At 41.5% G+C, this 27,525-nt stretch overlaps 1 protein-coding gene across 1 annotated transcript in view; it reads left to right on the forward strand.

Moving 5' to 3' along the window:
* Positions 1-27,156, forward strand: part of kdrl (kinase insert domain receptor like) — a 39,761-nt gene extending 12,605 nt beyond the window's left edge. Inside the window, exons 10-30 of the mRNA XM_076103371.1 lie at positions 1,243-1,399; positions 3,027-3,141; positions 5,775-5,883; positions 6,975-7,259; positions 7,381-7,527; positions 8,333-8,461; positions 9,497-9,603; positions 10,101-10,230; positions 10,919-11,023; positions 12,817-12,930; positions 13,083-13,171; positions 13,321-13,474; positions 14,199-14,296; positions 14,985-15,107; positions 15,415-15,526; positions 17,574-17,673; positions 20,338-20,443; positions 22,055-22,179; positions 22,769-22,847; positions 23,837-23,940; positions 26,973-27,156. Coding sequence (XP_075959486.1) covers positions 1,243-1,399; positions 3,027-3,141; positions 5,775-5,883; positions 6,975-7,259; positions 7,381-7,527; positions 8,333-8,461; positions 9,497-9,603; positions 10,101-10,230; positions 10,919-11,023; positions 12,817-12,930; positions 13,083-13,171; positions 13,321-13,474; positions 14,199-14,296; positions 14,985-15,107; positions 15,415-15,526; positions 17,574-17,673; positions 20,338-20,443; positions 22,055-22,179; positions 22,769-22,847; positions 23,837-23,940; positions 26,973-27,156 — 2,672 coding nt within the window. The remainder of the gene's footprint in view (positions 1-1,242; positions 1,400-3,026; positions 3,142-5,774; positions 5,884-6,974; positions 7,260-7,380; positions 7,528-8,332; positions 8,462-9,496; positions 9,604-10,100; positions 10,231-10,918; positions 11,024-12,816; positions 12,931-13,082; positions 13,172-13,320; positions 13,475-14,198; positions 14,297-14,984; positions 15,108-15,414; positions 15,527-17,573; positions 17,674-20,337; positions 20,444-22,054; positions 22,180-22,768; positions 22,848-23,836; positions 23,941-26,972) is intronic.
* Positions 27,157-27,525: the final 369 nt, after the last annotated feature.

The following is a 27,525-nucleotide window of genomic DNA, read 5'->3' on the forward strand; positions in this document are numbered from 1 at the left end:
AAACCTGATAATGACTGCTGATCCTAAGGAAATGAAGCAGTGCCTTGGCTGCCCCAGCACTGTAGCTGCTTTCAGTGCAGTTCACTGGACTGCAGGTAGCAGCTCTAGTATGAGAGGAATTTGGGGGCTTGTTGATTCCAGGGCTGGATTGACATAGCAGGGGCAGCTGTTGTTGATTATTGGGGCTCTTTTGGGGGGCTTGGTGCAGTGTGTAAATGGCCTGGGCTCTATTCTGTACGCAGATTCCAGCCGCTCCAGACCCCCCCTAGTCTCCAGCATTTATTTGCATCCTCACCATGTGTATATACAGTGCAGCTCATATAAACAACATGTTCCATACAATATGTATACAGCTTGAGGAAAACAAGGACTGAGCATGTAATTGATTGTTTTAACTGAATACTACTGATGACTGTTAACACTAGAGGTTATAAATGTTTTAGGGTGTTAGGTTGAAATTTGGACAAAGTCTGCTTACTATAGAGAACAGAGAAGTGTGCGTCAGCTACTTCAAGCTTGTCATGGGGGGGCAACGCTATATTCATTGCATTCTTTAAACACAGCAATCCCAATAGTGTGCCAAAAAGTGTAAAATCAGCTCCCTGTGGTTTGTGTACACTTTATTTATGATCCTTAACTGTCCTGCTTCACAAAACTTTGATTTATTGGAATGACAAACAATTAAAACACACAGCCACAACTAAACACAGTGAAGGGAGATTCCTGGTATCAATTATGGAACTATTTCATCAGTTGTTTAGGGCTGTCAGAGTGCTCCAGATTATGAATGTGTCCTACGTGATGGCGTGTGCAGGTTTTGTGGTTTGCCTAGCTATGTCGCTGTGTGTAGCCTGACTATCTAAGCTGTTCAAAATGGAGAGAATGGCTAGGTGATGTGGACCGGCACAAGGATCTCTGTCTGTTGTTGATGGTTGATACACTGATGGGCATGGGCCACTGTGGGGTCACTCTTGGACCTACAGCCCTGGGCTATCCAATCATCCTGCCATTCTTCTCCTACACGACGTCCAAAGGACAACTGGTGTGCACCTTTTTCATGGCTATCCATCATAACTGCCGGCCCTCATTATAAAGACATTATGAGATTCCACAGTGGGCTGGGATGGTGGCTGGTTGATCTAACCTGTTGTCGCTCTCTCTTTATCTCGCTCTCCCTGTGTTTTTGTGTTTGTGTCTGTGTCTGTGTTCTTATGTGTGTTTATGTGCACTCCTCTCTCACAGTGAAACCAACCATTTCAGAGGCAGAGCTTGCCACTGTGGACGTGCAGCCCTACATGTTTGGCAAACAGCATCAGCTAACCTGCACTGCTTATGGGATACCCTATCCAGACATCTTTTGGTTCTGGCAACCGTGTCACTCAGACCCTGCACTTGTAAAGTGAGTCACCATCTTGCTATATTCACAAAAACTGAAATGTTTAGACTAGATTTTCTGTAAACTTTTCCAATTTCCAATTTTGAAGAATTTAAAACGCATCAAAGGGAAATCTGAATAACATAATCTGATTCAAAATGTGTTGGAGGACAAAAACTTATATTTTGTAAAAAACGTATTATTTGTATTCACAAAAAACAGCATCATAGACTTAACAGTACGTACTTGTAGGGCCCAGACCCACCAGACCAGCCCGGGGATCCCACTGTCAAACAGATCTACATTGACTAAATTGACTCTGTCCCAGAATACGACACATTAATCAAAGAAACGTAGCCCTCGAGAGCTGCCCTCTCGTTTGTGGTCAGTGGCTTTGTAGGCTGAAGGGGAAAAATAGGGGAGATGTATTAATCTCAGATTCCCAGAGCTGTTACACACCCGAACAGAACTGAGTGTATGAGTGACTGTGCATGAATACCGGCCTGGTAGTGAACCCACAAACAAGATGAACATTCCCTGAGATCCTGGCTCGTCAATGGCAGCAGGAGACCTACGAGTCGTAAGATCAGGAAAACAATGGGTCATTACCCTTGGGTTATCAGGCCTCAACACCATTACCAAAAACAACATTGTGGACCACTGCACAAGAAAGAGACGAAATTCTGTTACATACTCAATGGCGTTAATCCATCAGTGCCTCTATTGTTTCATTTATTAAATGATCTCAAAAACCTTCTTGTACTTGCCAGATTCATGAGCATTGAGTCAGAGCAACTCTTTCTGCCTGGCCTAAAGATAATCAGGGCTGGCACTATGAACAGTGGCAGGCAGCTAATGAGACAAGGGAACAGCTATAGCCTGGTGGGAGGCCAATTGTGCAAAATGTTTGTTTTATACAGCCCTGACCCTGCAAAGTACCTGTCACTGTAAATCCAGTATTTAGCCCTTCAAGATCATATCTCATCTAAATCTTTGGGAGTTTTGAGGGGACACGCAGGGAGTGGGAAAGGTTTAGAGGTGAGGGAAGCTTGGTATGTTGGATGTGGAATGAGTCTGATAGGGTAAGGGGCAGAAATATGGGGGTGTCTTTATCGCCAGGTTGAGAAGTTATCAGCTGTCCCTTGTTGACCGCCAAGGTCTTAGGATCAACCTTATCTCCTCTGGCCAGAACGTGTGGAGGGGGGGCTGTTTCCTGTACGAGGTGACGCATAGCACAGCCCTTCCTGTCGCTGTTGCTGTTTCCTCCTCTGCCTCTCCTCTCATCAGGCTGATTGTTCCCCACCACGGGCGGTGAAGGGTTTGGGGGGTTGGTGGTCAAATGAATGCTTTCTCTTGGTTTTATAACCCAGACAATCTGGTCTAGACCTGGACTCGACCCACATCAGTCTCAGTGGTCTTTTAAAATACCCTCACCCTTTCAGAATCAGGGCTTTTAAAGTAAGATAGCACGTTGTACTTTATAATCGTGTGATGTAAGCAGGATGTGTTCTAACGTAACATCAAGGTTCCCAATTTAAACAGCATGAGAGTCTTTTTTTTCTGTGTTGTATTGTTTAAGGTCCAACACATCTACATTTGTCTCTATTCATACTGATTGCGTATTTCTTATTACATTTTTTCTGTTCTACAGTTGCAATGCTAACAACAAGCCTCTTCCGGTCAACATTGTTGACAGGGGAAATAACTCCCACAACTGGATTAAGAGCATAAATGACAAGTCTGAGCTGGTTAAAGGAAAAAACAAGGTATGTGGTTAAACTTTATTTGTAGTGTTTCCATATGGGTTTGAAACAACAGATGCACACCGTGACATGTGGATGACAAGTATCAGTGACCAACTCAACAATAAGATTTATATGAGAATTGGATCAAGAAGAAGTCTACGGATCAAGGGAATAGACCAAACGCTAGGTCAGGTTCAAGTAGAAACCTCTTGTGACCGGGGCTTGAAAGTCAGATGTAACATCTGAAATCCATAAATCATTACTATGTTCCTGCTTTTGGCAGTGATGATGTACTTTTTTCACTGAAAGTGATTTATTTTGTCTGCAGTAGTTTTGACTTATGTAACTGTGACCAAAGCCCATGAAAAGGCCCTCAGCAGTCCCTTTTGAAGAAATCAGTCTTGTTTTTCATTGTTGCTCTTAAAAAAAATCTTGATTTATTCTTGGAATAAACAACCAAGAAAATACACGTATGATGTGTTGCATCTGAAAAGGAAGATGCTATATTGATAAATAATGTACATTTACAATATAAATGTAACATACTTGGATAACTAACTGCATTTCCTTCCTATAATGTGCAAGATCTGTACCAGACTGTTCCTGTACTTTGAAATGGTGAACCCATTACGCATAGACACAGTTAATTTTCCTATAATGGAGTGACATACACATTCACAGTTCTTTCATATGAAGAAGGCCTGTAAATGAAGCAGCTGCAGCTTCATCCTGGGCCTTGCCAAAGAAACATCTTTTATTCTGACATCAGTTAATCTTTTCTGCTGTTTAGACTCTTGGATCTAAGCCTTGTAAACAGTGCAAAATATATATGGCTTAAGCCATGCGTGTGCTAAGAGCTTTGGACAGACTTTTATAGATTCTACCCTACACCATTACCTGTGACGAAGAGCCACTACACACACTGAAAAACAGCTGGAACTGTGCTTTTGTTATGTAAGCATATTCTGCTGTAATTGCACATAATGTAATTATAAAAGCAAGCTCTGATCATGAAAACAGTGCATCTAAGCAGCTACAAATAGTCTGTCACACCAACACATTAGGCACATTTAGTTGTCTTACACCTCAATTATTTATTTCTGCAAAATCAACACTCAGGTTTGAATGTCGGATCTACGAGTCCATCAGCTTTTCTTAGACAACATAAAACACATGTCTTCGTGCAAACCTAAACACAATACGGAAACTGTAGACAAATGTCCTGTGGGAGCCGTTTACTAAAACTGTTCACCCCAAACATAATTAAGAACAGGCCTCCTTTGCCTCTATAGGATTAGGTTAAAGAAACCCATTACAGCCAAATGGGCCAAGTAAGGCACATATTCGTTGTTATAAAGGTTTTCAGCTATAAAGAATCCATGATCATTCTCAATCCAAACTTTTCGTTCACTGTTTCCACCTGTATTTCTGGTTCATAAGTAAGTGGTTTATTGTCTCCTGCTCTCTGATTAAGCTCAGAATGAAACCCACAATCATATAATAATTGTAATTTTGACAATTTTCATAGGGCATCAGTTCTGATATGTCTCTGACATGAATTGGGAGGCACCACTTATTTAAAAGTACTTGTGGCCAAACGCTGGTGCTTTATGAGGGTTAGGACTAAGGGTCAATGATAACAAGCAGAAGTTTAAAAGAACAGGGATTTGTTGGAAGTGAATTCCTCTCTGTCACCCCACATAAATCGTTTTGGCCCGTGAATAAGAACGTAGTCAAGGCCGGGCCTTTCAGTGCCTCCCCAGAAGGCCCAGTAGAGAGGAAGACTGGCCCGGGTCATAATATATGGAAAACACAGGGGGGGCACAGAGGTCACAGTGCGTCTGGTCAGGTCACCTCTTGGGGACTGTGCACAATTGTTTAAATGACTGTGTTCGAGCTCGGGTTACATCATGGTGAGTAATAGCCTTAACATAATACCATAAGGCCACTCCATGTCTGTTTTGACAAGTGTCAGAGCAGCATGAATCGAACAATATGATATGACTTTTCAACACACATTCTGTGACTGCCTGAGTGTTTGTATCGTGAACATTGTTTCATGGCTACAGCTGTGTGTCTTGAGAGTCAGCACAATAGCTCCTACAAGCCCAGGAGGTTTAGGCCAGCATACACCCAGACAATACACCCACATCATTCACTCTCTTTGATGTAGCTAACTGGCCCCCAAAAAACAGATGTCAACCTGAACACTAAGCAGAGCCCCACGCAGTCTGGCCCTCACCCAAGTTTCACTTATTATTTTGTCTATTTAAGCCATTGAAATGTTAAACTGGTGCAATGATAAAATTGAGTATGGCGTTAGAAGTGCTTTCCAGGAAATGGACCCCGAGCCGTGGCACTAGATCTATAGTACAGGTCTGAAGGCGACTCAGCGGGGTTTAAACTCCAGATGTATCCTTTTATTAATGTTACGCACTGGGAAGTATAAGTCAAACCAGGCTCTGGACCTCTTACCCGCCTGTTAACAGCGACTCGCTGCTCTGATGGTGATTGAACCTTAAAGATACGTCACACTGAAAGTTCAAGTCAAAGCGGAATTCTGAATTGTGATGTTAAGCATTTGTTGTTTATCTCCACATGTTTTCTTTCTGTTTGGAACAATCAGTGATAATTGCCCCTCTTATCCCAATTAGACTGTGAGCACCCTGGTGATAGGAGACGCTGTCATGTCAGGACAGTACACATGTGTGGCCCAGAATGAAGTTGGCAAGAGCACAATGACGATCCCTTTCTACGTTGACGGTAAGTGGGTCACCAGAATATGAGAGCTGAAATATTTAAATCTGAATAGCTAAAAGTGCAAACAGAGTTTTATTGCAATAATAGCAAAATACACTATACTGTGCACTGGATTCTTTCAAATTATCTACACGTACAGTACACGCTGTAATGAATTGCAAGAACAGCGAAGGAATGTGCAGATTGCATTGTGCAATAAAGAAACCAGAGGGGGGCATTAATTGAAACCATCTTCCACTGCAGCTGAGTGGCTTCAGGGTGGAAGAGAGGCAAACATGTCCTGAGCCATATGGAGTGCTATAATGGCACGCTTTTAAAAATAACTATTAATAGCATGCATTCCTGCTCTGCTGCCAGCAGGTCATTCCTCTTTCTCCGTTAGCTTTCTGCTAGGAGAATTCGAGAGTTTCAAGAGTTCCCAACATAGATATCCATTAAGACAGTCATGTATTCATAGTGAGGATGAGGTGTCACTGCAACAAAGTGAATCACAATTCCTTAAAAGCTGAGTGAATCACATCTCCTGAGGTGTGGTGGATTTCTTTTGGAGAGGGATGTATGCGGGTGAGCCCAAGCTTGAGGGGATGCCAAGGGCCAAAAAACGTGTCTCCCAGAGTGAGGGAATTCCAGAGAGGAATTCATCTCTCTTCCAGAGGTGAGGAAGACGGAGAAAGATGGAGAATACTGCTAAAAAAGAGGACACAAATGTGATAACAGCTGCCTTCTCTTACGGAACACAGAATGCTTTCCAGCAATCTGAATAAACAAGCTCAGTCTGGTTCCCCTGGGGCCCAGACTCAGCTTCTCTCCAATCGGATGAGTGCGGCAGCGCCGTCAGGCATGCAGTCCCCTGGCAACGTGCTTCCAATTAGCAGTGATGAAACAGGAAATAACTGCAAATTTGACATTCCTGGCATTGCAACAAGCAGCAAGTATTGTCCAACACAGGATGAGTGTCTCTGTTCGTGTAAAACAGATGATGTGGAATGCTCTTCTTTATTCATAATTAGTAATTTTTGTTGACCCCATCTGATCATTGAATGTATCTGGAACTGAGGATGATTCAACATCATTGAAATCCATTTTCACACTAGATCAACCTGAGGAAATCACCATCGAACCTCAGGCAGCCATCGAGGGGGATGACGTCACTCTGACCTGTCGGGCAGCTCGCTACCTTTACAAAGACCTACACTGGTTGGATTCCAGGAATCAAACGATCACTTCCAACGTGTCCAGTCTCCAGATCAGCCGCTACTCCATTTCTCTTTCTCTCCATCTGCATAACGTGTCCCAAATCAGCACTACAGGTTACAAGTGCCAAGCATACAAGCTCCACAAGAGGGTTGAACTCAAGACCGCGGCACTTTTTGTGGATGGTGAGTTAGAGGAGGATATAAGAAACTTGCAACACTTGATAAGTCGCTGTCTGAACAAGACAGTAATAGAGAAACAGCAGCTTTAATTCAAACCTTTTTTTATGTTTTGTTTTTTGTGCAGTGAGAAAAAGCCCCTGGCTGAGTCAAAATCTGACTGATCGAGATGTGAACAGTAGCAGCACCCTGAAGCTGGCCTGCTTTGCTCTGGGAGTTCCTCGTCCGTACATCATGTGGTACAAAAATGGCATTCAGGTGCAGGGAGGACCAGGTAACCTGAGAATGCTATTCTATGTGCCATGATTATCTTATGATATGATACAATTTTATAATATTGGTTAACAGTGGCACAAGTGCAATCCTGCTGCAGAACTGCACAACTGGATGATGGGCTGAAAGAGAAAGAATACATTTTGCTGTTAGGAAGACTGTATAATCAGCAGGTGAATCTGTCATCTGCTTTGAAAGCCGCTGACAGTTTCTCAATGTGTCAAAGACCAGGCCACGTTTTTTCATTGTAGGGCATATTTGCTCGAGGCACAAGTAAACAGCATTTCTGATTCAGAGTGGGGGTGATGTCATTTCAGAAGCTGAATTTATATTTCCAAAACCCTAAAGTTCCTATCTATGCACACTGAAGACATTTGTGCAGTTAAGCTGCACTTACTGTTGCAATCGTTTATATAATTACGGCCTGTTGGCAAAGTAAAGGTTTCATTCAGTTGTATTCAGGTTGTCATATTTGCATTTACACGCACACTGTGAGAAGATAAGTATGCTAAATCCTTTTTATGTAATTGCATAACCTCAGCTCCCACAGAACATATTATTTCTGGCTCATGGTGTTTAAAACATCCTGAGTAGAAATTAAATTATTCTGCATAAACACAACCTGAGTAAGAGTGGGTTATTTTCCAGCCATAATTCTTATAAGCTCAAGTGCCTGAAGATACACTGTAGCATTTCATCTGCTTTTGAACTACTGCCAGTCTGCACTTGCACAAAAGATTGAGTCCCAAATGTTAAATGTCACACCTTTTAAACTGTATCAGTTTGACTGAGATTGTGTGTTGCAGGTATCAGTCTGGGAAAGGACGGGGTCCTGACCATCGAGAGGGTGAAGAAAGATGATGAGGGTCTCTATGAGTGTGTAGCCAGCAATGTTGAGGGTATTGCGAAAACCAGTGCTGTTGTTACTGTGTTCGGTAAGTCACTCAGACGCCTTGAGATATTAACTAACTAACCATCAAAAAAGATCCAACACTCACCAACAACTTGCTGCATTGTCAGTGGAGTGTTGTGGGCTACACATCGCATCAAATACACTAATCGTCTGTCCAAAACAGTGGAGTCATTGCATATTCTGCATGTCCAATCAAGAGGCCCTCTTGTTTTCTTGTCACCACTACAAATAGCTCTCGTCTGACTTCATTATGAAAAGTTTCCCCTGACAGAAAATCTGTGGCTGCCAGGAATGCCAAGTGAATTCCTTCTCGGGTTTTATGACCGAGGCTCTGGCTGAGGGCCTTTACCTTGAGGACGTGACCTCTGTGAAGTGTTAAGAGGTCCACTAATGAGTGCATTAGATTGAGTGCTACAACAGCCAAGGGGCTGGAACCACACAGTAGATAATTGGAGTAGCATGTCTCTTAACGTGTGTGTGTGTGCCTGTGTACCTTCACATGTAAATGAATTGACGTGAAGGTCAGGATGGCAGTGTAGGTGAGATGTCATGCATGTAGTTTTTTCCAAACAGATTCTAAAAAGGCTCAACTTCAATCTCTCTTAAAATTCAACAGTAAGTGTTATCAATTCCATCTGCACCACAAAGATATTTCAGCAACAGGCTGTATGCATGTTCTGCTTGGCTGTTTAGTCAAAGATTACATAATATAAGCGCCAGACAAACTTGTTGTGCAGATTCAAGGGATACGATGTTTCAGAGTGTCGACATGGATAGTTAAGAAAAAACAGTGTTTGGAAGAAAATATTATCGGAAAAAGTGTGGTATGCATATCCTAAGCAAACCATAAATAAACACCAAAGTGTGTTTCCATTTCCTTTTTGTAAATAATCTCCCAGAGAATTAACAAACAAACAAATAAATGATTGACAAATTTGTAACAGAATGTTTTCTTTTGATCTCACTATTAAATGACAATTTATGAGGTCATGAAAAGCACACAGTGGTTTCTTTGCTTAATAGGTCTGGTAGTTGACAATAGTTTTTCTCCTTCCAGGGGATGAAGGGAAGCCAAACGTTGAGGTGATCATTTTGGTGTGTACGGGAGCTGCAGCCACGTTCCTCTGGCTCATGCTGATCCTCTTCATCCGCAAGCTAAGGAAGGTAAGACGTTGTGTTACTTCTTCATATTAGAAAGCATATGACATTAGCATTTGCCAAGATGAGGAAAGTTCAAGTGTCATGGCATTTGTGATTTCTTCTTTTTCTGGTTCCTGTTTTCAACTAATTTGACTCCAATGATTTCATAGAAGCGACTGACTAATGCTTCTTGTGAAAGACAGTTAAATGGAAGGACACATTTAGCCAGTGTTTATGATTTCCACATTTCCTTCGATGAGCTGGAAATGCTGAGCTCATTTGTAAGTTTAGCCAAAGGAGAACATAATGTACTCATGCAAATAAAACAACGAGGAAACATTTATGCACCTTTGATCTGGACAAGTATGCGTAGAGCAAGAATTTTTATAGTCAATTCAACATTTTTCACTACTTACTGATCATTTGAAATGAAACAAAAGTTCAAAACTCGGCGTTGTGTCGTGGTTGTCATTGTCAAAAACGTATTAGATCATTCATATTTTGTAATTTAACACCCTCAGCAACCCGCACAGTATAAGATGGGTCCGTCTATCATCATTGACCCTGACGAGTGTCCCCTCGAGGAGCAGAATGATCTTCTTCAGTACGACAGCAGTAAATGGGAATTTCCCCGTGACCGACTGCGACTAGGTGAGAATCCAATGTGCAGAAAAATGTTGAAGACATAATTTTCATATATTACGGGCAACTTTAGACACAGTTGGTTTCTTTTAAATGGGTTAACCGCAAAGCTGCCATAACTTTAGATGTTAAGATGATGTTTAAACAATAACAGAACATCCAGAGCCACACTTGGGATATCTCACAATATTAGTGTGTGTAAATAGCTTGCTAGCTGGATGAATGAAAATGTACACAACCCAGCAGGTAATGCCCTTGATGATGTGTTACTTGTGGTGATGAACAGGATGATGTAGATTTTCTAATGCAAAAATTATTTGACTGTAACTTTCATTTACGTCACTGTTTCTGATTTCTCTGCTTTGAGCATATTTGATTGGCATTTTCCGGACAAGAAGTTCAACCACAAAAGGTTAAAAGTTCATTTTAAAAGTGTTTCATGTTGAGAATATACACAGCCACATTAAGTTACGTGGAATAGGTGTCACCCCTCTCTGCAGCAGCTGTGTAGGGTCATTACTTATCAGTGACCTACGCTGTCATCCAGTCTTAAGTGAGCCATAAATTCTCCTGGCGTGTGTTGTTTTAATTACAGACCCATAGCCTGACTGACAGGGAACCTTGTCTGATTTTTCTGCCTGAGGGACAGGGAACTCTAATGTCGTCCCACTTATCGAATACCTTCTTCCTTTGCCAGGCAAAACTCTTGGCCATGGAGCGTTTGGAAAAGTGGTGGAGGCTTCTGCCTTTGGGATCGACAAGCTCTCAACCTGCAAGACTGTCGCTGTCAAAATGTTGAAAGGTAAGACATCAAAAAAAAAAAAAAAATGTCAAACTGTGACTCTACTGTAAATTATAGGCATTTATTTTGACAGAACCGCTTGTTATTTTTCACATATGTAATTGCCCATGTGGCCCCTCTTGTTTATCCTGGAGGTACCACCACTCATGACAGACAGGCCTGCATTAATGTCACAGTATCTACTGTTGTGTGGGTAGCAGATGAATAATGAATGTCATTTCTGCGGAAAGATTTATTTCTTGCACACATTACAGACTCACAGCATCACATGTGCCTGCAGTTAATGTTTGTACGGCGTATCAGTTCAAAAAGAGCATGTAATGTCTGTTCCTCGCAAAGTGCAGTTAAAGGTAAGGACTAAGATCTCTAAGCCTGTTCTTGATAAAAAAGATGAAGTGTGTGCAGATCTGACAGCTCAGATCAGAATGTCCAAAATCTGCAGGTGAAGAAGAGTTCCAAAGCTGAAGATGCAAGTACCAAATGAGCAATAAAACCCATGTTTTCCCCATTTTAGAGATTCCAACATTTGGAAACTATCAGCTGTCTCCGGTCTTTTTAAAGAAGAAATATTTTCCCATTCCGTCTCTCCAAATATTTACAACAAATGTTGGATCAAAAATGAAAACAGTAAAACCAACAAGCTGAAAAGTTTTCATGAAAATGTTATGACTAGAGAAGCAAACTGCAGAACCATCAGTCATCAGAGATATGGGGATGACGGATCATGAAGAATAGGGCTTATGTATTAGATGTATTGGTCACTATCATATCATTAAGCATGTCTCAGCATAAATCACAGACTCTCTGAGAGGACTCTGGCTGTTAGTCGTAGGTCAAAGTTAATGTAAAGCAGCAGGTCTCCTCAAATTGACCGTGGTTTAGCTAGAGACTCCCTGGCTGCTTTAGCCTTGAGCTCATAAATATCAGGGCAGTCAAGGCAACATAAAACAACCCCTAAATCTTAATTTTCATAATTCAAAGTTAAATCATTTTTCAAACTTATTAAATTTGGTTATTACATGTGAGCGCCTCCCTTTTTTATTTTTTAAATTTTGTTGGCATTCATCTTTGAGGATGTCCTCCATCAAAAACAAGCCTCTTCATATCGCTGGGCTTAAAGCAATATTATTATTTTTCCATCATATTTAATGAACTCTCAAAATGAAATTCCCCAGTTATCCATCTAACAAATTTTTTCCCCACATTCTCGCTACACATGCAAACGAAGACAGAATTTACTCGTGAAATGCAAGGCAAGGCAAGGCTGGAAAAAATATCATCATCTGTATGTTCAGATTGTATATGTACACCTGCTGGTATTTAGCAAGTCGTATATTATTGTCCCCATGTATCCAACGGTTGTGTTTCCAGTTCCAAAAAAACGAAACTCAAAGGAAATATCGATTACATGTTCTGTGTTTGATTGTTTGTACAACGTTTGTTCCCTCCTGTGTATAAAATATCTTTACAACCTTGCTTATTTTTCACAGAAGTTATCTTTGCGTACGATCTTAACTGAATCATCTGGCGAGGTGGTCTCATTTTGTTTGATGTCTTTCATCTTAACTTTATAAAAGGGAAAATCTGTTTCTTATTATCTTTTCAATGAGTTTGGATTCCAAGCGTTCAAATTGTTCAACGGAACATTGTTGGAGTGATCCTAAAACAAAATTAAAGGAAAATGAAACACAATGAGAATCAAATTTATTGTGAAAATGTTCATCCTTTAAGTCAGGATGTTTGATACACCAATCGATGCTGAAAACGTTCTTCATGTGTTTGCATTATTACAGGAGGCGCTACGTCAAATGAGCGGAAAGCTCTGATGTCAGAGTTGAAGATTCTGATCCACATTGGCCATCACCTGAACGTGGTCAACCTGCTGGGAGCCTGCACCAAGCCTGGAGGTGAGCTTTACTACTGAGGAAGTCATAAAAAGTGGTCCCACTGTTTCAATATTTGGGTATAGAAAATATAATATATAAGAAGAAATTGTCAGTTTAACTTTAAACTATCACATGATGTAGGAATAATCATGAGAGATACACCATTTTAACAGGCCCATTGATGATGATAGTGGAGTTCTGCAAATATGGCAACTTGTCCAACTATTTGAGAGGCAAGAGAGATGACTTTCTCGTCTACAAGGTGAGTCACGAACTTTTCGATCATTCTGGCAGCATTGTGAGCAATGATGGACTGCTTTTACAACCATATAGAGAAGCCCCATGATGCATGTCAGCAGCAGTGTTTACCCTCATCTATTTTAACATGATATATGTGTGTGTGCTGGTCAGAGCCAGGACGGTAAGGTGGTGTCGTCAGGATCAGGCTGCGAGCTGAGCGAGATGATGAAGCGCCGCCTGGAGAGCGTGGCCAGCAACGGAAGCTCAGCCAGCTCTGGCTTCATCGAAGATAAGAGCTACTGCGACTCAGAGGAAGAGGAAGAAGGTAAAGGCCAACCACGTCTTGCTTCCCTTCAACCCCCTCTGTTTGTCCCTCCTGCTGTCTCCTTCTTCGCCCCCTCCTCTCACCTCTGCTCCACCCCTCCTGCCCGGGAATGAAAGCTCCCCTCAGGTTGTTTTCTAGCCCGAGTCTGATAGGACATTTCCTCCTCCTGTTCAGCAGTACAATCACTGCAGCAGGAGCCACTGTCACCCCACTGAGTCTGCAGAGGCGTCTGTTTATTTCCTGTCCTGACCTGAGTGTTGCTCTGCTCTGTGGCTCCAGCTCGGACACGGCACGTCAGCCATGTTGTTCCTGATGTGTTATTTCTGGTTTGATTAGCTGTTTACTCAGGTGGGCCAGTGGAAGGACTCCTTGTGAGTTCCTCTCTCAGACCCCCGACCAGCACGCTGGGCCCATAACCACACGTTTCACCTGACATTTGAAAAATAGGAGGAATTGTAATTTGTTTTCATTTCTCGTCTGAAAAGGAAGTTTTAAAGACATTGTGTAGGAGGAGACGCGTACGTGATTGTTAAGATTATGTGTATTAGTTTGTTACTGTTTCATCTTCTCTGATTTATCTGACAAAGAGCTGCTGATCACGTTCACTGCATTAAAAAAAAAACACCTGCATGATTTGGATCATTGTCCTAAGTGTATAAGCCATATATATCCAATCTGAAAAATCTGTCTCACTGGGAAAACTTTGTGTTCTATTGTTTCACAGAATCTGAGGATTTATATAAGAGAGTCCTGACGTTGGAAGATTTAATTTGCTACAGTTTCCAAGTTGCAAAAGGCATGGAGTTCTTGGCTTCCCGCAAGGTATTTTCTTCACATAAATCAGACATCTATCACGACATTTTATTTTAAACAGCTGCATATACATCTATGGTGTAAGTGTTGTGCTTTTTTTTTTTTAAATATCATGTTATTTTGATATTTATTATCAGATAATTATTATAATTTGGACACATGTTACTCAGTATGGTGAAGGATCGCTGTGCTCACCCTTGTTTACTGTAACTGGAGTGTTTAAACTAGAAAAGTGTCCAAGTAGAGGCAAAATAGCTCAGAGTAGTCAAATCTTTAAAGTTGTAGTTACATGCAGTTCATACTAAAGGTTTCTGCAATGTAAATGAATGAATAAAACACAACTTAAAATATTTAAATTCTCTTAAATGTAAGTGTAAACCATTTTGCCTCTACTGTGACTCCAGTGTTTCTCAAGCTTATCAGTCTAGATATCATTCATTGTTCAAGTCATTCATAATTTTGGGGAGGCCGGATGGGACTGATTGAATGAATTGAATGAGAATGCCATTGTTGTAGATAACCTGTTTCTTAACCTGGATATGGAACACTTCATCTCCTATTGTAATACTACTGATGACTTGACCACATGTTGCTCTGCAAGAAGCCATGCTTCATAGCACGCAGAGTACCGTTAAGTCAATCACACGCAGAAAATGTTGCATTGAATACGGTTTTGTTGCTTCCTTTTTTTCATTAGTGCATCCATCGTGATTTGGCTGCACGGAACATCCTGCTGTCTGAGAATAATGTCGTGAAGATTTGTGATTTCGGACTTGCCAGAGACATCTACAAAGACCCGGATTATGTGCGCAAAGGAGATGTAAGTTTATTAAAGTCCAGTCAAGTCTTTTTCCAGCTGTCTGAGTTTTACTGTCTTACAAAATAAAATACTCAGAGCATTTTCATTAATCGATAACATGTGAAACAGTAAGCTATCACTGACTTGGCAGAAAAAGTGAAGTACTTGGGAATCTTTGTTTGAATACTAGATTATGAAACTAAATAAGCTAAATCAAAAGCAGTACCTGATCACACAATTTAAACCAACTGGCTCTCCACAGATGTGACAGTGGAATTAGTCAGATGTCCACACCACTGAGATATTTCTTATCTTAATATCTGCACAGGCCAGACTGCCGCTCAAGTGGATGGCACCTGAGGCCATTTTTGACAAGATCTACACGACTCAGAGTGACGTTTGGTCGTTTGGTGTTCTCATATGGGAGATCTTCTCTCTGGGTAAGTGTCATGGCTCAGTATTGACCGTTACTTTTATAGTTCACACCCTGCTTATACAAACATCACACATCCAGACGTAAGCCTCTTTCACAGATAGTTCTCGGTAGATTACTGGAATAACCTCACAGGCACAGCTAATGATTTTCACTATACACATATGCGCTACATTCAGGACCATTGTCATCATCGGCATTTTCCCACATGCCATGGCGAAGCTCGAACAGATAGGGAAAGGGACAGTACAGCAAATGGCAGTTATGCAACACTTATGGATGCCAACCACCATAAAACTCAACTGAAGAAGATGATTTGCATGTACCCGGCGGAAGACGTCTCTTATTATTTTTAGGAACATGGCGGGGATATGTTTTAGCCGTAAATGCTAAACCGTAAACATGTCTTGGATTTAAATATGGCATCAGCAGAGTCTTGTGATTGGTTCGGTCCCTGCATGTGAAAGAGTCTTTCGTCAGATAGACGTGACCCTTTACATGCTTGTCCCTGCAGTGTTACTGTTTTATTGACAATACAGCGTTTTCCCTGGAATGTTGTGTGATTCATTCATTTCACATTTAGTTTATGTTAAACGTCCCCACATTATGCATAAAGCCTGGCATCTCAGTCAAACACGGGGATCTGTTATCAGAGATGTTCCGTGAGAAGAAGAGAGCTCTACTAGCTCGGTGGACTCGCTCGGTGCCCCCTGCTTTACAGCCTCACCAGATGCACTGGATAATAACTGTCTTTTTCTTCTTCTGTGTAATTGTGCCCCAGACAAAACGGTCTGGCTTACATTGTCAGCCTGAGAAAACTATTGTCATGTCACTCAAACATTAGTGAAGTTCGTCTGTGATTTTTAGTACAGTCATGGGACATTAAAAAGGAGAGAACACCTCCTATTTACGTTATCCGTTTCGTCCCAGCTGGCAACACAAACTCATTGTAACCAGGCAGCCAGATCAGTGTAAGAGTGTTCCCCTGCTGTGAAACCACTGCAGTCTTTAAGGCCGCATTGTGTGCCGGCCCATGATTGCCTGTGCACCGTGGCACAGAGCTCACCACATGTTTCTATAGCAAGACTCAACGTGAAATATTGTATGTTTAAATGTCACCATGGGAAGCAGTAGAAACATAAGAGTAAGTGTAACCAAAGTTGGATGTATTTCTTTTCCGTACGTTTTGACTGTGTTGCTTTTGAATCACCGCCATATGGTGTCGTCACCCACTGCAGTTGAAAGAAAAGTGTGTCAAATTGCATATTCTTTTAAATGTAAAGCACACTGACGTCATTATGATACTTTACCTTTTGTCTTTCCTTCTTTTTCTTGGATTCTTTCTCCCTCTTTTTCACTCTTGACACATTCTCACCACATTTTTTCCATTAAAGAAACACTTACACATCTGGGTGCTGTTAGCGGGGCCTCGGAAAAATAAATCAGGAAACAAGGATACAAAATGACCGAGAAAAATGGCAAAGAAGTGAGCTTTGCAGCCTGATCACGTTCAGAGGTCAAAAGTTTCAGGGTAACCAAAGTGTGTTTTTCAGCTCTATCTGTGAACCAAAAGTGAGTCCGTTGCGTTTTGTGGGTTTAAATATGCCAAAACGTCTTTGAATAGTGTTGATGCCCAAAGGTGAACCAGGCCTGAGTTGTGTTTGTCATACTAGATATACATGATTATCAGGATGAGATTGAGAGAATATTCTGTATCGTCATAAAACACAGGTCATTTCAAACAGGAGAGACTTCTTTGGAGTGAAACAATAATTTATTACACATGCATGAAGAGATGAATAGTGAAGAGTCTTTGGCGATGACATAGTATATTAAAAGGGGTAATGATGCTGTGGTTAGATGAGGAATATTCCTCCCTGGATTCTAGACACTGGTGGTGTGGTGATGAAGGGAGTTGCTGAAGATGGGATATGACGGAGACTGGGGGTGAATGGGATGGAGGAGTGTTGCATCGGTTCCCAATATACGTTGTATGGCCTGTTTTATGCACAACAAATAACGTAATGAACCTCTCCCCCTCTTTCCTCTCCCAGGTGCCTCTCCGTACCCTGGCGTCCAAATTGACGAAGAATTTTGCTGCAGGCTGAAAGAGGGGACCAGGATGAGAGCACCAGAATACTCTTCCTCTGAAATGTAAGAATGCCTATTAACAATTTCTTCAGAAAACAACAAATAAAAGTAAAAACGTATATGCATGCTGTTCACCTTAAGGGAACAGTGAAGTGGACTGTGTTTGGGAGCATTAACTTGATAGATAGATATAAACTTTATTCATCCCCAGGGGGAAATTAGTTTGTAGCTGCAGCAATTTATAGAGTAAAATATAAAATATTACGTATGGAAATGCACAATATATACAGTACAATAAAATAACAGAGCAGATATTGAATTTGAAGAAATAGAATAATAAAAAATAAGATAAAATAGAATAAAAAATAAAAATGCAAAAAATGCACAGTATATACAATGATATGCTGTTTTTCTGTCTTATCCTGGGAATCTGTCTTTGAAAAATGTAGGGGTGCAAACATTTTATTGTTTGAACTATCATAATATTTTAATCTTTATAACGTTCATACTTGTATAGCTGGAGAAGTCGATGTGATTGTTTATCACAGCCAGCTCCATATTCCAAGCTGTATGTTCTCCTCAAAGATTCCAAGAAAGTATCGGCAGCAAGTAAAAGCTTCCCATATCGATATAAACCTAAGAGGAGGCATTGTGTCTTTCTCCCTCTTTGTGGTTGCACCAGGAGGTGTGCTTGATAGGAATCATGGGTAATCCTGCCATGAATGTAGCAGGAGGAAACATTAGCTACTGATTAGCTCTGCAGTCTTTTCTGACTGACAGTGGTGCAGATGTAACTGAGCACCACGTCTAAATGCGATGTCTAGAGTTCTGGAGAGACTGGAGAATTCTTTTGAGTGAGGGCTGTTGGATGGTGCTGGACATAAATATCTGTGGGAGAACAAAGAGTCCTCTTCTGTGGTATCAGTGCTGTCAGTCAGTGATGCAGCTAGGAGAACTATTTTTGTAACAGGAGTACTTCGACGTTTATGTCTAATGTACAGCCAGACCAAGCGATTGTAGTCTGAGCTCTCCCGCCAACATGTGTGCTGACTTTTTGTCTGGTTTTAATTTAAAATGACTCATATAGTCCACATATCTTATTTGTTTTGAAAGCATAATGCAGCACTTCTGCTTAATAATGATGTGATATCCAAAGGTCCAGAGCTTTTAAGCAGCTTGTGCCAAGTAAAGCTAACTGAATGAATTCATCAGCTTTGCAAAGATGACAGTGATTGGAAACGATACACAAAATCTAATCCAGACTGTTGTTCAGAACAGAGGATCTGTAGATGCAGACCGACTGGTGCCAAGAATCTCTTGTTTTTCCATCTCGGAAAAATGTAACCGCCAGATTATATATTTTGCACGAGTATGACAGTGAGGCCTGCCTCTGATTTAAAGTTGAGATAAAAACCTGCTGATATCCGTGTAAATGAAAGTCAGTGGGGTGAATTCCGCAGATTCCCCGGACGGGTCTGCACTTGATCACACGAGTTTGTAAGCCCAGGTTTTGACCTTCACCCCAAACTCGTAATATATGAATGATGCACAGGAGGTTGCAGACAGTGTTGAGCAAACAATTTGTGCCTCTGCAGCAGGAATGTTGTCTCCCATCTGTGAATAAGATTCCCCGTCCTGATGCATTGCAGAGGAATTTAGCGGATGCTGCTCAGAGGGGCGGTCAATAAATAGGATGCTCATTTCCCATTCTACCACAGTTGCTCAACTGGACAAAGTAGCTCAGTTTTACAGAATCTCTACAGATCCCCCTCCAAACACACACACACACACACACACACACACACACACATACACACTTAAGCAAGCGGAGGAAGGGTATTCTCATTGCGGTCCAGGCAGGAAATGTGGTTTAAATTGTGCAGTCATACAATGTGTCTACTTCCCCTCATCAATGATATGCATAAAGGCTGTGATCCGGCGCTCCACATCCTGTCACCATTAGGAGGGCTCCCACCTGGACGAGTATACTCTACATTCATTAACGTGGGAATTCGCAGCCGCTCGGTGGGGGCGGAGGGTGGGGGGGGGTTAATAAAGCAGCATCAGACCATCTGCTTTTCCAAGTCCAAGATTGACTAATATGATGCCAAAAGGGAATCGCAATAGTTATATTTACATAAAACTTAAGGTATCTGTAGGGAAGTATTGGTTGCTGCAACAGAAACCGGAGAGGGATCCATCACCCCCCCATCATTCCCAATCAGTAACATGCTGTAATTTAAACAGCAGCCATGGTGCTCTGTTTCTAAATGTCTCCACAAAATGAGACAGGTCACTGTGATGGAAACTCACATTAAGGCTCAGAGTCTTCCCATATGGGCGGAGACGCTGACAGCCTGTCAGAGACCTAAGCAGGGCTGTGTGCTCTCAAGACCAACAGAGAATCAGAGACAGCCCTAGAGGCTCAGGATCAGGATCACCTGAGAAGAAAACAGGGTGTGCATGAATATTCTCGATGACAGTCGGTTTAGAGGTGGACCAGATGTGGTCGCTCAATGCAACAAGGATTCTTTATTGGACTACCAACCTTGAGGATAGTTAATATTATTCTTTTTAAAGGTGCTTATTCACAGTTATAATACATCAACCCAAATATACTGTATGTTGTTAGTTGTCTTTGGCATTTAGAGTGTCCATCCAGTACGCTGAAGGCGTGCGTTTGTCCATCTTGCAGTCTGTGTTCAGTGGTGTGTTCTTTGCTCTTAGATATCAGACCATGTTGGACTGCTGGCAGGGGGAGCCACAGGAGCGACCGACCTTCATTGAGCTAGTGGAACAGCTGGGAGATCTGCTTCAGGCCAGCGTGCAACAGGTATGGTAGACAAGACAGAGTTACTATTTGAACTCTACATATGATGTGTCATACATGTGTTTCAACAGTAGCAGGAATCATTCGTTTATGATCAGCAGCTGTTGAGCTCTGGTGTGAACTCAAACTGAAAGTTGAAGGAGACACGCCGAAGAGACTTATGGATGTGGTTTCTCAGTAAATAACAAATACTGAAACAGAATTTATATATTTTTAAATCTCCACCAAAGGAATCGTGATCATACTCTGGCTTCACAAAACACTAGTTCTGCATAATGAGTCACAAAAGTTGCAAATATCGCCGATCAGAGTCTGGCCGCTGAAAGAAGATTCAAAGCGGCGTCTCACCCAGGGGGGTGCTCAGAGTAACTGAGAGGGGAAATAACATTCAACACAAACACTTGGCTCTCTTTGAAATGGCCACATCGGTCTTATAAGAGGAACCACACTTCAAAACACATGGAAAAACAATGTAATTATTAGTGTGACGCAACATAACATCGTCTAGTATGGTTGTGAAATGTCGCAAACAGTTGGAAGTTTGTGGATTTTACAAGGCTGTCAGAAAGTTTTACAGCTGTTGGCTCTAATCCGGTCAACAAATATGCACCAGAGGAAAAGTCTGCATATGATTATTATGAAAACATATTACACTGAAGGGAAATGACACCTTTACCAAGACTAACAATAGCTCTGATCTATTCCCAGTAAGCCGCAGCAGTGTGTAATACCATGATGCTGAAGCTGAAGCGGCTGGATGGAATTTAGCTGCCATTAGTTTTATTGATTACACCTTTGCTTTTAAGAGAAAACAGATTAGGTTTGGTTAGGTGTTCCATGGGATCAGATGGACATCTAGTCCTATTCTCCATTCAAATGAATAGGAACCATGTATTTGAAGCTTTCACCAGAACCTCCCCAGAGCGCAGAATAGGTTAACTCAATGAGCCGCTGACATTTTAAACAAAAGTGATGAAAACTTCACATGTTTTTTGAAGAAGATGAGTGAAACTTGACGATAGTAGAGCAATAACTATCACAGACGACAGGAAACGGAACAGAGTCCCAACTAGACACGGATTATTTTCAGCCATCAGGATCCACAAGCTGCCCAAAGTCATGTTTCCACTTCCAGCCACTAAAGAGAACAGGCTTCTTGTCCAGAATGTACATTACAGACACACAAAGAAAATGAATTAGATTTCACAGCTGCAAAGACTACACAGGACTGTAGATTGTGTGGAGCAACAAGAGATAAAGACAAGGCCCACACATGACATCACATGAAAACTGCAGCATGTTGCATTACAGATGAGTCTGTGAAAGCTGGACAGAGTAAACAGTGGAGGGGTTTGAATCTTATTAATGAAGGTATTGTTACAGTGCAGGAAGGCTGGTCACAGACTCTGCTGCCTCTACCAACTTCATGAACAAAGTATATTGTTTTGGGTATGTTGAGCATGACCTCAGTTTCTTTGGCTGCTCGCCACAGCCTGTGGATGTGCGTCTCTGTATAACGTGCACACAACATCGACCCACAAGCCTCTCTTCTCTTTATAATTTGCGTCCTGGGGCTGCACTCTTAGATATTCTGTGTCTGTTTGGTTGTTTTAGGAGGGGAAGCACTACATACCCATCAACACTGCCCTGCTGGCGAAGCTGGGAGACCCGTCCGCCACAGTGCCGTCAGAGGAGACGCCCACACGACCCGTCTCCCACCGCGAATCAGGGAGCACATGGTGAGAACATGGATCATTTATTCATTGGCTGCGTAGTTTGAAATAGACTAATGAAACTCTAGTGTTATTGTTCCTGTCACACTCTAACTAAACTCACCAGGACAACATTTAGGTCTGACCTGAGGACAATGAGTCCTGATTGGCTCATGATAAGAAATGTACACACAGCAGCTTGACGGCCAGAGAGCTTCACAGTATTGTTGCTCCTGTGAGGAATTTCCCCAAAAACCATTGAGCCAGCTTCAAGATTTATGTCCACTTAAAATAATATTAGTTGAGGTCTTGGTTTTCACAGGTCCTCCAAGTGTGTTTATTGATGAGGTGTTGAAAAGCAGTAATGACAGTTAGCCTTTAAGCTAAATTAAGCAGTCGTTTTAGCCTCTGAGTGTTGAAATGCAAAGTAAACAAGGTGTGTTTTCAAAGTACGACGTCACAGATGCTGCACTTTATTGTTTTAAGTGATTAAGTTCCTGTGGTTTTGTTGCTGAACTTTGCTTCTTGCCTCCAGTGTAATCAAAGGATTCTTGAAACAGAAAGAGAACATTTTAGGGACATTTTGAGACTCACCCTGGAAATATTTTCTCGCCAGGAACATCAAGATCCGCCCTGCTAGTGTGAAAACCTTTGACGAGGTTACCATGGATGACGGGACGAATGAGAACCACGAGGTGAGTTATTCATTCTGGACTGAAACTGGAAACAGACGCACAATCTGCGCTCTAACTCATCCTAAACCACGCGGTTAGTTAGCTGACAGGAATTTTGACAGTTAAATAGAAACTTCACCCTAGAACATAAATGTAGTTATTTATAGTTGCTCAGTTGAACTGTATGAGAGTATATCACTTTTTTTGTTGTTCAGGGTGAATTTTAAAATTGATTTAAGTTTCAACCTTTTAAAAGGAGCGTTCAAAGCTGATAACTTAGTCATTTTATTTCCTTCCCGGCTGTTATGTGGAGGCCCACAAAGCTCTTTATTTGGCCCAATTTTATTCAGTTTGTTTCTGCCAACATTTGGCCATATTATCCGTTACTTCAACACTGACTAATAATCTTTATGCTATCTCATTTAGCCAAAAATATCTTAACAGTCTGGATTCCCTGCACTGCTGTTACTGAGTGTTTTAGGTCCAAACACTGTGGGACAAAGTCTCCCTCACTATCAGAGGAGATGAGTCTCATTTCAGCTTTAAGGGCATCCTAATAGTTAGATTGTCAAGTATCAAATAAAGGTGAAAATGTACTCCAAAAACAGTCCTAAAAATAAGTTTTTGAAAGCACACCTGTAGGTGTAACTTACTAGTGCGGTGCTCGATCGGTGCCGTTGGCTCGGTGTTGCTGCTTCCACTTTTCTAGACTAGAGAACCGCTAGTTTACGCATAATTTGGGTGCAATAGCTCACACAAACATGGATTTTATGTTGTTGATTATATTTTATTTTATTTCACTATGTTTGACCATTACCGTAGATTTATATTACATAGTATTGTTTTTTATGTGCACCTGTGAAGCACCTCGTAAGTCTGGTTTTTAAAAGTTCTATAGAAATACTTACTTACTTTCTTATGTTTTGATGTCATTTGTTATTTGTTCACCTCAGATAACAAAGAAGGGGTTTTAACTATCCTCTTTCTGTCTGTCTCTGCATCGTCATCAGGGCGGTCAGTCAGACAGCGGGATGGGCCTGTCGTCTGACAACATGGAGACTCTGAAGCGCCTCGAATCGCTGGCAGGCCGACCGCTGAGCATCATGGCTCTGGCGTACGTACCCTACACCACACAGCACCCCTTCAACATGCCCTGCAAGTGACAAATCAGCACACACAAGAAGACACTGCAAAGTACCTGCTTAGAAACCTCCCCGCTGTGCTGGAATGTAGACGCTATAACTGTCATACACTCACACAAACACAAGTTTCTTCTGCCTTAAAAAAAAGTCAGTGGTTAGTTTCTCTTTTGTCTGGAAAAGAAGCCATGTGGGAGGGACAGTGGCACAAAGGAGAAGTGGGAGGGAGAAAGCTTGAAGGTGACAAACTGAAGGACTGAGCACAAAAGCTGAGTGGAAGCATCACTTGAGGTTTGGCTGTTTTAAGAGCGCACACTAAAACCCCTTTGTTTTCACTAAAGGAGTCCTGAATGAGATACCTCCCAGTCTGATTTAACTTATTATGAGTCATGGCTGTTTGGTAAATGCAATGCTAGGTAACAAATGATCTCGGAGGAGTGACATTGGCTTTAAGTCTACACCCCAAAATCCAGCGGATCGTTTGATGACTTTAAGATGTGGATCCCGCCAGGGTAAGAGACAATGTGTTCTCTCTTTGTGGGCTATTTGAGGATAAAGTCAAATATCAGTCACATTTCTGTAAATCTTTTTTCTTATGAGGGTCTCTGTTGGTGTCGAGGCTTACATATTAAGTTTACTGCAGCTCAATGACAGGGTTAATTTACAGGGTCAAACCTCTGAACTCAGTAATTACACTTTAAACATGTTGCTATTATTCTGCTGTCTCTACATATTGTGGCTTCCACTTAAAAGATTTAAAGGAGGAAAATATTGTATCCCAAATCTCTGTTCAGTTTAAGGTGATTGAGTGTAAACGCCATAAAAGTTCTGACACATTATTAAGAGGGAACATGTAAACAACTGCTGGGGAAGTAACTTCTGAGGCTATAAGACTCATTACAGGCCTGTTGGTGTCATCGGGGCCTCGGCGTGGCAGAAAGAATCAACCCGGGCATGCAGAGAATGATTCACATTTTGAAGGGAGGACTTCCTTGCTGGGCAACCGCTCAATCACTGCCACCTTTGAACTTCGGAGGGTTTACAAAGGCCTCCCCTGTTAGCTATAGCCCTGTGCTGCTTTTGTTAAGCTGAAGTCCACCTGTCGCTCCCTCGGCCTTCACCTCTAATCGAGCCTGACTTCTTTTAAACAGTAGCACACAACACAACTTTTAATAGATTAAACAATATTTCCAAGGAAGTTGCCTCAAACTTTTAATCAGCTAATTGTTTCTGGTTGTTGTTGTTGTTGTTTCCTGTTGCTCAATTTCCAGTTGTGCCCCCACCTTGTGGCTGGTATTGGCAAGGCAATACTGTACTATTGCTAAGTCTTTTTGGTGGCTAATTCATCAGGTAGTTATTCATCAGGCCAACATTCCACTGCCCCCGCTGGGCTCCGACCCTTTGGCCCCCAGAGAGGAGCTCTGGAAGCCCGTAGCAACCTCCAAAGACAATAAGCGGCAATTACTCATATTCTGAGGCTCAAATGAAGCAGAAAGACTCGGGATGATTGATTACATCATATGTGAATAGGGGAGGGTTGTCTGATAGTACAGCTTTACACAAGGGGAATTTCTTAAATTAAAGAATATCAAAACAGACCTCTATTGTGAGAGCGATCAAGTTTAGTAGTCTTGGGAAAAAAACTTGATATTGTTCACAATAAGTTAAAGTGCACAGCTGGTTGTTTACCCATTGGCTGCACTAATTTCCACCCCGATTGTCTCGTTTTTTTAAAAGATGAAAAGCTACTTCAGCATAATTTAAAAGATGCTATAGTAATATGTTTTAAATATATGCATTGAATGTTTTGTGAAGCACATACTGAGGACACAAGATTTAGGTCCTGTGTCATTTCTTGGTCAGCGTGTAACTGATTTGTTGTCTGTTGTATTTGTCTCTGTATTTGTTTATTGTACAAGGCTGAGGATATGGCCATTTATTTTGTTGATTAACAGATTAATCTTTTGTTAATACAGTGTTATAAATGGTGACTTTACCATAGCCTTAAAGTGACATCTTCAGCCCAGAGAATGTCCAATTTACAACCGCTCAAAAGAGAGAGGATTTAAATCCTCACGTTTGAGGAGCTGAAATCAAAGGATTTGGCATTTCTGCTTTAAAAAATACTTTTAAAATGATTATTTAATCATCAAAATAATTTCCGATCAATTTTCTGTAGATTATTTAATCAACTAATTGTTTTAACTCGAAAGTAAATGTTTTAAAATTGTGATCATAATAGATGGAGCAGTATTTTGTACTTTAAGATGCTTTACGTACAATAAACCCCCAAAAGCAGCAACAATGACATAGAAATAAAATGTAATATATAAGGTAAACAGGTACAATTAATCACATCAACAAACAGAGATAAGCACAGATCACAACTGATAAGTGGACAAGGAGTGATTCACATTAAAGCCTATTTATGAAAGTGTGTTTTTAAAGGGATTTAATAGATGAAACTGATTTGGGTCGCCTGATTTCCTCAGACAGTTTAAGTACAGACTCCCTAATGAAGAAAGCACAGTCACCTTTAGTCTTGAGCCTGGCTCGTGGAACAACCAAAAGAGACTTGAGGATCAAAGGCTACGTTTCGCCTCATAAAGAGTTAAAAGGTCAGCAGTAAAGATAGGGGCTGGGCCTTTCTGTGCTTTTAAAAACAAACAGTCAAATCTTAAAATATGGTAATATATGGTCTCTGTGTTTAGTTCCTGTTAGAATTCTAGTTGCACCATTTTGAACAAGCTGGAGACGTGAGATTGATTTCTGAATGAGGCAGGTAGAGAGGAGCAGGTATAGAGGAAGTTGCAACAGTCCAAGCGAGATGACATAAAAAACCTGACCAGAAACAAGACCCACCATCTCTCAATCAGTACCAGATAAAGTGACTTGAATTCTGATTCATTTCTGAGCTGAAGGAAGCAGGACTGCACAACTCTCTTTACATATGAGTCTTATTATTGTTTCCCTGGTATATTTATGTTGCGTCTCTTTGTGTTTCCAGGATGAAGGCAGTGAGTAAGAGTAAAGAGTCTGTGCTGAGCGACACAGAGAAGGAGAAGTTCCCTCTCATTGTTCCCTCTCTGGACTTCAGTCTGGACGACTCGGCCCTGGACGCTGGTCTGGAGTGTCACAGCCCGCCGCCTGACTACAACTATGTGGTGCGCTACTCCACCCCACCTGTGTAAGCTCCTGCTCCGGCCCTGGAGAGTCTGAACGACAGCCTGGAGGCCTTTGCTCTATTTTGGACTCTTATCTCTGGACTGTAGCAAAGTTTGAGAGGAAAACACCATGAGATTCCCTCTTAAAGTGTTTAGACAGGACGCTCTGAAATGAATCTACCCGACTGTAACTTCCAACTTGTGAGGGCGTCTGCTGAGCAGCAAAAGGAAACCTGTAGACTGTTGACTCCGTTCCAGTTTTCAGAAGCAGGCCGACGTTAACGCTGCTGGTCCGTTCCACATTCACTGTGATATGTCAAACAGCTGGAAACAGCCTCAGGTATTTCTGTCATACTGTGAAAACGAACCACAATGTGTCCCACTTTACTACAGATC

The sequence above is a fragment of the Anarhichas minor genome, unplaced genomic scaffold (genome assembly GCF_050575085.1).
Source record: "Anarhichas minor isolate MPS153535 unplaced genomic scaffold, ASM5057508v1 ptg000028l, whole genome shotgun sequence".
Taxonomy (NCBI): Eukaryota; Metazoa; Chordata; class Actinopteri; order Perciformes; family Anarhichadidae; genus Anarhichas; species Anarhichas minor.